Below are 12,905 nucleotides of genomic sequence, written 5' to 3'. Positions count from 1 at the left end.
CACACACACACACACACACGCACACACACACACACACACACACACACACACAGTGGTTATGACTGAAAAGCACACATTTGAGATAAAGGAGATAGAACCACAGGTCAAATATTAAACAGACTATAAATTCCGGTAACGCTTTACTTGAAGGGGTGTTCATAAGACTGACATGACACCTTCATTATCATGACATGACACATGTCATGAATATGAAGGAGATTTTATACATGTTTATGACAACTGTTATTAAGTGTCATTCGCTGATTTATGTCATTTTTAATGCAAAGATGACATTGGTTGAGTTGTCTTTCTTATGACAACTTGACATAAAGCAATACATAATATCCTGTCAGTGTCTTTGTCATGACAACTTGACATTACCAATGTCAAAGATTAAAAGATATTTTAAGAGCATCTAACCCCTATCCCACCCCTTACAGCTAAACCTAACCTAACCACTTGTCAACAATTAAACACAACACACAAGTAAAATTACAGTCACATGTATTTATTCCATAAAATGAACAAAACAGTATGTCAGGACCCAACCTAGAACTCGGGTCTCCGGTGTTAGAAACCGTCACTTAACCGGTTTAGCCACTAGAGGAGGGTTGAACCCAGAAGGTAAGGCAGACACAGTAAGTCACATAAAGCAGTTTATTGGACCAATATAAAATCCTTCAGACAACCAAGAATAATTCCTCACAAAAAAGTAGAAAATGCACAAAGTAAAAATGGAAAAAACTCAGGAAACCAAAAACAAGGTCCAAAAATCAAAAAAGGTTTTTTCAAAGGAAAACACAAAAGGGTACTTTCCAAAAGGATAATGTCCACAGTTCCACAAAGAAGTCCACAGTTCCACAAAGAAGTCCACAGTTCCACAAAGAAGTCCACGGGTAAGGGGTACTCAAACTCAAACTCGGAGCGATGAACAAAAGAAAACAGAGGGCTTAAATACACTGGTGGAAAACAAGACACAGGTGAACCCAATAACTAAAAACGAAGGAAACAATGGAACCAAACAAAAGCACAATGGGGGCCTCTGGTGGCCGAAACAGGTAGAATGTTGACACAGTATAAACGTATTACAAACAAGTGGCTTTGCAAAGCTTCTGAACTGAAGCCATACAATAACTTAGTTCAATGGAACTCCGGGAACGGACATCAAAGCATCTTTTTTATTATTATTATTATTTTACGGACATCAACACATCTGTAATCAAGCTGGAACATTAGAATGACATAATCGGTAACGAGAGCCAATAGCATTTCACACTCAACGCTGACGCAATGACGCTGTCTGTCATGAGACATACGAAAGCCAATGATATTTCACTATTAAGGCTGATGAAACATTTGAAAATCTGGAAATGCAGCAGAAACCGGAAGACAGCAGATGGTGATTGCTTTTGCGTCTGTTCCTCATATAAATCAATCGTTTCACCTCTGTACACTTGGAATATTTGTAGGTTTAAACATTTTAACTGTTTTGTATCTGTATCTTGCGTTTTCTGTTATTTAATAAATAAATGTGTTGTGTTACTTGCTCAAAAGGCCTGAATATCTGTGTATGTGTAATGTAAATACAGTTATCACAACATTTTGAAATTAATACAAAACCACAACACCTGCTATTATTGCAAAATAATACCACAAAATGTACATTTTTAATGATGGTAGGGATTAGTCTTGCGTACTGCCGGGAGTGGCACCTAATTTAGTCAATGTTTGTCGTATTTGAGGAATGGACAAGCGACATACAGTACGTGTGTCAAATGGGGTGGAAGATGTTGCATTAAAATGTCATTAAGTGTTAATACTCTGTCAAATAGTTTTATAACAGTGTCATGAAGACTTTTCTTGACCTCAAGTACAGTGGTACACATTTAACATGTCATTAAAATGTCATTAAGTGTTAATACTCTGTCAAATAGTTTTATAACAGTGTCATGAAGACTTTTCTTGACCTCAAGTACAGTGGTACACATTTAACATGTCATTAAGTGTTAATACTCTGTCAAATTGTTTTATAACAGTGTCATGAAGACTTTTCTTGACCTCAAGTACAGTGGTACACATTTAACATGTCATTAAGTGTTAATACTCTGTCAAATAGTTTTATAACAGTGTCATGAAGACTTTTCTTGACCTCAAGTACAGTGGTACACATTTAACATGTCATTAAGTGTTAATACTCTGTCAAATAGTTTTATAACAGTGTCATGAAGACTTTTCTTGACCTCAAGTACAGTGGTACACATTTAACATGTCATTAAGTGTTAATACTCTGTCAAATAGTTTTATAACAGTGTCATGAAGACTTTTCTTGACCTCAAGTACAGTGGTACACATTTAACATGTCATTAAGTGTTAATACTCTGTCAAATAGTTTTATAACAGTGTCATGAAGACTTTTCTTGACCTCAAGTACAGTGGTACACATTTAACATGTCATTAAAATGTCATTAAGTGTTAATACTCTGTCAAATAGTTTTATAACAGTGTCATGAAGACTTTTCTTGACCCTCAACTACAGTGGTACGAATTAACATTTTTATGACAGATTTATGACAGGTTATGTTGTCATGACAAAGACACTGACAGGTTATGATGTATTGCTTTATGTCAAGTTGTCATAACAAAGACAACTCAAACAATGTCATCTTTGCATTAAAAATGACATAAATCAGCGAATGACACTTAATGACAGTTGTCATAAACATGCATACAATCTCCTTCATATTCACACATGTCATGATTATGAAGGTGTCATGTCAGTCTTATGAACACCCCTTCAAGTAAAGTGTTACCTAAATTCCTATATGCAATATTAATTTTAAGAAAAACTTCAAAATTCTAATTCTGAAGCAGCCCCTTTCAATCTTCCCTTTCCATTCTCCACTCTATCATCAGGTCTGGGCATGAACTGCATCCTGCTCGCTGTGGTAACCTTGGAACAATGAGACAAGACTGGCTGAGAGTAGGGTACTGTTCTGCGCTCTTTGATGCAACAAGTTGATGCAACATCAGTTGTTATTGGAAGTGTTCCTGGTTCCGGTTGATCAAACTAATGCAGCCTAAACCCTTATAAGGATTTATATTATGGAAGTGTAGTGTATGCAAGATTAAAAGGATGCGTCTTTAGTCTAGATTTAAACTGACAGAGTGTGTCTGCCTCCCGGACAGTGCAGGGGGATGACTGTTTCAAAGTTTAGGCGCTAGATAGGAAAAGGATCTACCACCTGCATTTGATTTTGAAATTCAAGTTATTACCAACTGACCGGATGCCTGAGAGCGTAGTGCACATGAAGGACTGTAATACAATAGAATTTCGCTCAAATACTGCGGAGCTAAACTATGTAGGGCTTTATAGGTAATAAGCAAGATTTTAAAGTTAATGCAATGCTTTATAGGTAACCAGTGCAGGGTTGACAGAACCGGGCTAATATGCTCATACTTTTTTGTACGTGCAAGAACTCGAGCTGCCGCGTTTTGGATCAGTTGGAGTTTTTGTAATAAGCCTGCAGTGCAACCACCTAATAGTGCATTACAGTAATCTAGTCTTGATGTCATGAATGCATGAATTAACTTCTCTGCATCTGACATTGACAGCATATGACATAGTTTAGATATATTCTTATGATGGAAAAACATGATTTTGCAGGTGTTGGCGACATGGCTCTCAAATGACAGATTACTATCGAATAAAATGCCAAGATTCTTTGCTGACGACAAGGGTTTTATAGACCATCCATCAATAGTTATATTGATGGAACTGCTGTGTTTCATGAGGCTTCGTGGAAATATAAAGTTGAGTATCATCAGCATAACAGTGAAAGCTAACTCAGTGTCGCTTTATTATATCTCCTAGAGGTAGCATGTATAATGCGAAGAGCAGAGGCCCTAAGAATGAGCCCTGTGGTACATCGTACTGGACTTGCGATTTGCGTGACAACTCATTGTTTATTGCTACAAATTGAAAGTGGTCGGATAAATAAGATTTAAACCATTTCAAAGCTATTCCCTTAATGCCAACGTAATTTTCGAGTCTATGTAGGAGTGTGCTGTGGTCAATGGTATCGAATGCAGCACTAAGGTCTAGCTCATGTCTAAGTACTCCACGTCCTCCTCCTTTGCGGTAAATGGATCTATTACCCATGCGCATTTGGCGACATGTTCATCAACATCGGAGAACCGTGACTTCATCTACTCCTGTAGCAAGGTGGACTCCTGTAGCAAGGTGGACTCCTGTAGTTCAAGGTGACATGTGAACTCGCGGCTCAAGGGCTCAGGTAAATGACCCCCATTCTGTTAGAAAAGTGATGGAAAGTGATGTAGGTCCTGTTTCGTCAGTTTATTCTTTCTGAATTCCAATTTTTGCACAAATGCGTCAATGATTTCCTTGCATTCCCGGACGTTCATGGCCTTGTTTTGCATGCGCTTGTTTGTTTCGTTGTATAAGCTGAAAATATCAGCCAGGTATGATGTTCTATTAAGAAATTCGTTGGTCATTCGTCAAGCAATTTCTGGTTGTTCAAGCTCAGGAACTCCTTTATTTTTTTCTTTTAGTTAAAAAAAACGGACCAGCACTTGACCCCTTGAAAGCCAGCGCACTTTGGTATGAAGGAGGAGTGTCTGGTGCGCTTCATCTTCACACAGCTCTGCAAAGATGCATTTGTTCAATGGATGGGCTTTAATAAAGTTGACGATTTTTACAACCGCCTTGAGCATTTCATTCAACTCACCCGAGAGGTGTTTGCCAGCCAGGACTTGACGGTGTATCATACAGTTTAAAACAAGACAGTGAGGAGCCATTTCCTTCAGATGTGCATTAAAGCCTTTGTTCTTTTTTCATCATTGAGGCAGCTCCATTTGTGCAGCATGTGACTAAGTTATTATAGGGAATGTTTTGCTTAGTGAAGTACTGTACATATCAATAGCATGGAAAATATCTTTACCTCATGTCATTTTTTGAGAAATTAGTAGACAAAAGAATGTCCTGCTTTACTTCGGTGTCTTCAGTGTATTGCACATATGCAACGAGTACTGCTTCGTCTGCCACAGGGGGACGTTTCATCAAGTTGAATAGAAAATGGGTGCTGCTTTAACTTTTCAACCAACATTTTTTTTACTTTGTACTTTTTTAATGACCACAGAGAGTCAGGACCTCTGTTTAACGTCTCATCTGAAGGACGGTGCGTCACTATACTGGGGCATTAGGACCCACACAGACCACCTAGTAAGCACCCCCTGGTGGCCTCAATAACACCTCTTCCAGCAGCAACCTAGTTTTTCCCAGAAGGTCTCCCATTCAGATACTGACCAGGCTCAACTCTGCTTAGCTCCAGTGGGAAACCTTTCTTGGGCTACTGGGTGATATGGCTGCCGGCCACCTTGTACCTTTCCTTGTAGTGCCTTTCCTTTACTCTTCTGTGGCCTTCTTCCACTGTTTTCTCAGACTCATTTTTTCTCTCACAAGTCTGTCAATCTCTCAGCCGCAGATGCAACTCTGTAGTTTCTGTTCTGTTGTGCCAACTTCTGCTGTGCTGATCTCCTGATTCGTTGTCATTTCCATTACTAGGTCTGTTGCCGTGTGATCCGTCCATGAGTCTTCTTGCGCCCCCGCTCTCTCAGACTCCAGGGGTATTCTTCCTCTTGTGTTTTTAGTAGCCATATGTGGGTGGACCCATTACACTCCATTGCTAAAGCCCCCCTGCCACACCCATTTGCAAACCATGGTTTTCTGGTTTCAAGTTTAGCTGGGGGCATCATTTACAACCCTCCCCCTCATTCATTTTTTTTAGTTATGCCTCCACTTTCTTTGCATCTCTTTATTATCAACAATTTAACATGAAAATAACACAAACGATTAAAATATGATCTGTTTTCTAGTGAATTTATTGTAAAAAGGCCCAAGGTATGTAGAAGCATTTGTTTTACATTACAAAATAATGTTAATTATAAAATTAAGAAATAGCTAAAAAAAAATCACAAATGTAAAAATGTCTGCCTTCTAGGGCTGTAGTCAAGTCCACCATTGTCGAGTCCAAGACAAGTCCAAGACCAGGACTAGTCGAGACCGAGTCAAGTCCGAGTCCAAAGAGGTTCGAGTCCAAGTCAAGTCCAAGTCCAGAGAGGTTCGAGTCCAAGTCAAGACCGAGTCCAATTGAGACAGTCAAGAGAGACAGAAAAAAATCATGACTACAAGACCACATAGTTAACTATTGATAATTTATGTGATGCAAGAGACAGCATATCTTCTATTCTAAGATAATCATTTTCATTATTGTTTGTGATGATCAAAAAGCAGATAAAATAAGGTCATTTTATTTTTACTATATAGGTATAGCACTAAAGTCACAAAGCCTAAGTGTAACTGTTTATTACTTTTTTAAGGAACTTTTTTATCAGCCCTCCTAACAGCAAGGTTGTGCAGCAATGAACACTTTTGTGCGTGTGTGTGCGTGCGTGTGCGCGCCTGCCCGTGCACGTGCGCATTCGATAGAGGAGCCGCTAGAAAGAGCAGAGGCTCCACGGGTCGTTTATAAGCACGTTCATAAGCACGTCGGTGCCCATCCTTAAATAACATGTTCATCACAATGACAATAAAAAATACGATCAATCTTATCTTTAAGCCCTACTTTCCAAACTTTCTAAAATACTCAAATGCAATGCTAACTCTGAAACATGGCATTAACTTACCTCTCTTTGTGATGCCTTTGCAAGGTGTCTTACGAAATTGGATGTTGTCCCACATGTTTCAGGGACAGTTTTGTTGCAAAAAGTTTCCTTTTAAGCGCACTGTCGATACATTTATTATGGTTTGTAAAACCAATCTGTATTATGCCGCTGCTCGCTGACATCGTGCCTAATGAATGATTGATGCTGGTTCGCGCCGCGGTAGTGATGTTTCGTTCGTGAACGAATCGTTCATTTGGAACGAATCTTTTAAGTGAACGAATCGTTCTCGTTCACGAAATGCAATGACTCATATTTCTCGTTCACTGAAATCTCTCCCTCGAGCACAGAGCGTCTTGGCTTAAAAGAGTGTCTAAAGCACGAGCCAATGGCGTTCGAGAGTGAGCTTTGACAAAGCATATGATTGGTTGAATGTACTGAACGAATACGCCCTTCACTGAACGAGCCTGTGTTTGAATTTGAACGAGACCCGCTGATTCTCGTTCATGAACGAAATTAACGATCAGTCATCTCGTTCGTAAGTGAACGAAAGGACCCGCTGATTCTCGTTCGTGAACGAAATGAACGATCAGTCATCTCGTTCGTAAGAGAACGAAAGGGCCCACTGATTCTCGTTCGTGAACGAAATGAACGATCAGTCATCTCGTTCATCTCGTTCGTAAGTGAACGACAGGACCTGCTGATTCTCGTTCGTGAACTAGCTGTTACTTCTGCCTCGTAAACGAAATGAAAGATGAGGTCTCTTGTTCAACAAGTACAGAAACGGACACAATGTAAAGATACTTACGAAAATAATTCAATAATGCAAGCTGATGGTTAAATGTAACAAAGACAAATTAACATTGTCATTTTTATTGCATGGAAAATGTCAAGCCTGTTTACTCAGTTACTGTACTGCAAGCACAGGTGTTTTGTGTGCATTTTGTATCATTTATTGTTCTTTCAAATAAAAACGACTTCATTACGTTTAATTCATGTCATGCACTTCTCTAAAAACTGTAAAACAAAAAAGTATTGGTTAGCTCTCATTCGCGTCACGTCAGCAAATAGCATTTCAGTTCCGGCTGTGAAGGGACGTGTAATTGGTTAGATCTTCCACCGAACGAATACGCCCACGCTGACCAAGTCTCTGTTGAATCTGAACGAGAGAGAGATCTCGTTTGTGAACGAATTGAACGAACTGGTACATGTCGTTCATGAACGAAATGAACGAATTGAACGAGAGTGTACAGTACACTGTAGGTCGGTCATTTAGCATGTGAGTCTCGTTCAGCAATCAGCAGAAAGCGGATGCAAAGCGCAGTTACAGGTAGGCTACTTTGCACGCTTGTTTATTTAAAATACATAAACTTTACGTTTAACATAATCCCAGATTTATGAATGTGTAAATGACCAAACAATTAACTTTTTAATTATGCAGAAAAACCTTGTGCGTTGGTCATCTGAACCACTTATTTAGACTTATTTTATTTATTTAATGAGTAGATCAGAGACACACATTTTAATAAAGCGTGTAATCGGTTTATACGTCCATTAATACGTACATTGACATAACACAACTCTTTTTCGCCACCTGCTGGCGTATTATAGAAATGGTCACTGAACGAATCAGTGAACAAATCTGAACGAATCATTTTGGTGAACGAACTGATAAAGAACGAATCACGAATCATAATTCCCATCACTACGCCGCGGACGATTCATTCATTCGAACCGGTTCTTTCTTTTTAGTGAACCGGTCGAACCAGTTCAGTTGAATCGTTCCCGTTTAGCGTCTCCCGTAAACACTTAATATCATCCACAAATTAATTCAGTTGTTCACTTTCTGGTGTGCATGACAGTCCCGTGGACTTGAACCAATATACCGGAGTTATTTAATTACAACAACAGCACACACTGAACTGAACTGCTGTGTGAAAAGAGAATTTATGAGCACGCGCAGCTCTCGTTCTAGAGTCGAGAGTCGGCAACAGTTTTCAGATCATTAGTTTTCGGATCACAAGAATATTGCTCTATCAATGTTTTGTTTTAAAGGAGAAAATAAAACATATATCGCTGGACTCGGACGAGACCGACTAGAACATTTGCGAGACCAATGACCAAGTCCGAGACAAGTCCGAGTTCAAATACCAACGAGTCCAAGACAAGTCCGAGACGATAAAAAAACGTCTCGAGTACTACAGCACTACTGCCTTCCTGTTGGGTGGAGCTATGCCAAGCGAAAGAATATTATGTTAATCTTGGAAAAAATGTATATTCCAAATGTGAGAATTAGATGAACTAATTGTGGAATATCCACAATGATAAACAGATAATGTTTTGAGTGTTGAGACAAAACAAATGGCCGCCATTACGTTATCCTTTTAGATATTTTTTTTCACAATTTAACATCACACATGTCTTTATTTTATTAAAACAAAGTTTCAATGAATTTGGATGCAATCTCTAGGAAGAGTTCGAAAAAGTTTGCAAATAACATCTTAAAAATGCTTTCTGTTGGGTAGAGCCAAGTCAAGCGAAATTATACAATTTTCAACTTGGTGAATCTCTTTTTGACATATTTTCAGACAATAAGATGAACTTGGGAGCAACCACAATGACAAACAGAATATTTTCCTTTAAAATTGTGGCTCATGTCGATTTGAATACATCCTATGACACAATTTTTTTCTGTTATAAAAAGATTCTGTCATTTTCCACGTTTCTAGAATCATATTTTTTTTATGTGTCTAGAGCATTTGTCCGATTTGCACAAAATCTGGTTTGTCACATTTACACAATCCTGACAAAAAGTTTTGGCTTTTCTTGTTCTTAGGTTTCAGAGGGGCAGGAGATCTGTGTGATTGAAGCCATGAAGATGCAGAATAGCATGACTGTGGCTAAAACTGCCAAGGTGAGTTCCCTCTCACATAGGGGGAGGTGATATTACAAGGGTTTTGGAGGCATAGAAATTTGGTTTAAATAAAAGTATTTTAATCTTACAAGTTAGTGTGAGAACCTGCTTTGTTGCCTCTTAAACGGCATGTGAAACTTTGTATTGTTGAAGCTTGAGATGAGAAAGGCAGTAGAAACTGTCATTGTAGGGACAAAAAATGATTTTTTTTGTTTAAATTATCCATTTTGTTTGATAAGGAAATCATTAATTGCTCTGTAAATCCACAGTTCCTGCAAAGTTTCTTCTGTCAGATGTGTGTTTAATAGGGTTTTCCTGAATTAGTGAACACATCTTGTTTTTGAACTGTCCTATGATTTTGTTTGTTGTTTAGGTAAAAAGTGTGCATTGTAAAGCAGGAGATACAGTAGGAGAGGGAGATCTACTTGTGGAACTGGAGTAAACCAACGTGTCAAAACATCTTGCTTGTGAATTATAAGAAGATCCTCTTATTTGTGTCATTATTTCTTATTGTTTTCAACACATATTCGTTTAATTTTCTTGAGATTTTGCAAGACTTCATAAGAAATATATAAAAACGCAATCTCTTAAAAGAAGCGCCTTTGCCCTGATTATTGACTTTTTTTTACAAAATATGGAACAAAACATAATTTGACAATAAGAATAAGACAAAACAGGTGGTCTTGTTTTATGAATCATAAGCAGTCATCACACTAGTCATCTTTAAATGCATTGATGAGCTGGTGATTTGCTCTCCTTCATTTCTAATCTAATCTCTCCTCTATTCCTCGTATTCCACTTATTTAGCTTTGTTTAGAGTACATACAGTATTTACATAATTATCAAAATAGTTTAAGCTATGTTTTAGTGTAAAATGATTTATCTGTACTTATTAAAATAAATACATTAAAACAAAGTTTTCTATCCGTATACAAACATCTAATTCCAAAATGCAGTTATTCTTTATCTAACTACTAATGTATTTTTGCCTGCAAATGCATTACAATTCTTTATGAAATACACAAGCAGATGTCACGTAATTGATGCCAGTTCTGGTGCAAGAGTTTGTTTTCTTTCTTTAGGCATTCTTTAAACATCTGTTTAATATTGTTCAGAATTATTTCTTATTAAAACTGAAAAATCCTTGGGGAATGGAATTTTTTAAATATTAGTAATGTCTGATAAATGTATTCCAAATTATAGATGGCTGTGTGTCAGAAGATCAAGCAGAAGAGGCTCAGTTGCTGTTTCCTATTTTAGAAATGAATCAAAAAAGATCTAAGATCTCTCTCTATTTGTTTCTGTGAAAAATAATGGTATTAAAACCTTGATTTTATTGAATACAATTTGTGGCAGAATATTAATTTTTCCTCTTTCTTTCTCTCTCTTTAAAAGAGAAAAACCTACAAAAATAAACAAGCTTTTTGACAACCTTCACAAGTCACATTTTTTAACAAAAGTAAAGTTAACAGAAGTAATCAAAAGTCAGTTCACCATGATCGATCCTACTTAAATTGGGCCAATTTTGTATTTTATATGGCAGAAGCTGTAGATTACAGTTCAATATTTGATAAATGATATTCAGTTTATTGATCAATTGAATCAATTTGCTTCCCAAGACATCAATGTGATGGATCTGCCATGAGCATTAGCAAATCACAACAAAATAGTCCATAGCCAGAAACAGGGCAAAGTGGTTTTCAGTTGTGACAGTCTTTATAGTATTTTGCTAAAGCAAGAAAAAAAGTGATCAAGCCTCATCAGAGGTACAAAAATGATGAGAAAATATAATAATTTTCCATTCAGGTTACATCACAGGGAATAGAAAGCATTCCAAGGCATAATCTTGCTAGAGCCTCTCAACTGTCAGAGGACCAAAAAAACCAGCACCACCTTTTCCAGTACACTTTACACATCTAACACTAGACAAGACATACACTGAATTTATAAGAGGTGGCCAGCACCACTTAAACAATGAGAAGAAACAAAACCATACAAATTCTCAAAACAGTAACAACACAAACCCTGGAATAAACATGATACATTTAACTAAATTTAGAGCCATGGATAAACTTTAGTTAATGCAAAAGAATTATATTAACAAAAATCACATTAATCAGGACATCACATTTTCCTATGTCCCCTCTTACACATGGTACATTCTCACTTCCTTCAGAATTCCCATAAAACAGTTAAACTTCCTGCTTGAACCTCTTTGTCACTAGGCTGGTCTGCTCCCACAACACAGGTACCAAACATTTCAAGTTTCTTAGTTAAAATATTAGAATTATTTTATTATTTATTATTTAATTAAAGTTCAATCTTTGATTATGTTTTTAACATTACGGTTTTTAGCTGGTTTTGATGTTTTTAACTTTAAGCCAAACAACTAAGCCCGTGCACTGACTCAGTACAATGACAAATAAAGATATTAAAACAAACCAATATAGTAAAGTCTTCATTTATTGATCAATGCAAAAATGAAAATATAAGAATATTGTTTGGCATAAAAATCATGTGAGGCATAAATCCTGGCCATCACAGTCAACATCATGAGGTGCGGGATCATGGTTGTGTTGGATATAACTCTTAAGAGATCTGGACCCCATTTACATCCATTATATGAAGCACAGGGCTGTTGTCATGATCTGTTCTATGTTTCCCCAGTTTAGGCATGTTGCCGTTTGTCTCTGGATTATCTTGTTTCGTTTTTGTTTTGTTTTATTAAATCTTAATCTGCAAGTGGATTCGCTTCCTGCCTGGTTACGCTGCCCCATTGTTACAGCTGTGGATTTACCTAATGATCTTCTATATTTTTCTATTTAAAAAAGTCACCTACATCTCGGAAGGCCTGGGGGTGAGTAAATAAACAGCAAATTTAATTCTGGTGTGAACTATTAGTTAGCGTCAGACATCTCCACCAGCGTAATTGCAGTAATTGCAGATTAACAAAACCCAGAAAATGTAAACGTCTCAATAGCTGAATGTGTTAATAATGGCTACTGTCACATCTAATACACAGTCATATGTGACATTGCAAACAAATTATACATCCATTGCAGAGCTGTTATGTTACCAAGTAATCATAAATAGTTAAAGGCCCCACCATACTGTCAACATATTTAAAGATCAACACATAAATTCAATAATTGTTTTCTAGAAATACATTATATTCTAACTTTTACTCTTGATATTTTAAGTAAATATTGACGTGAATACTTTCTTTTGCTTAAAGGGGTGATATTGCACGGCTAAAATGAATATTATTGTTTTTTTTTAGATGTAACGCAATATGTATACACCATTTAAAGTT

General features: G+C 37.1%; 1 protein-coding gene across 1 annotated transcript in view; it reads left to right on the top strand.

The window, feature by feature from the left end:
* The window catches only part of pcca (propionyl-CoA carboxylase subunit alpha), a 244,348-nt gene extending 234,082 nt beyond the window's left edge, over window positions 1-10,266 (top strand). Inside the window, exons 20-21 of the mRNA XM_057330928.1 lie at window positions 9,515-9,592; window positions 9,966-10,266. Coding sequence (XP_057186911.1) covers window positions 9,515-9,592; window positions 9,966-10,034 — 147 coding nt within the window. The 3' untranslated portion in view covers window positions 10,035-10,266. The remainder of the gene's footprint in view (window positions 1-9,514; window positions 9,593-9,965) is intronic.
* The last annotated feature ends 2,639 nt before the right edge of the window (window positions 10,267-12,905 follow it).

The sequence above is a fragment of the Triplophysa rosa genome, linkage group LG4 (genome assembly GCF_024868665.1).
Source record: "Triplophysa rosa linkage group LG4, Trosa_1v2, whole genome shotgun sequence".
NCBI lineage: Eukaryota > Metazoa > Chordata > Actinopteri > Cypriniformes > Nemacheilidae > Triplophysa > Triplophysa rosa.
The sequence above is the reverse complement of the archived record's forward strand: the minus strand, read 5'-3'. Positions and strand labels throughout refer to the sequence as shown.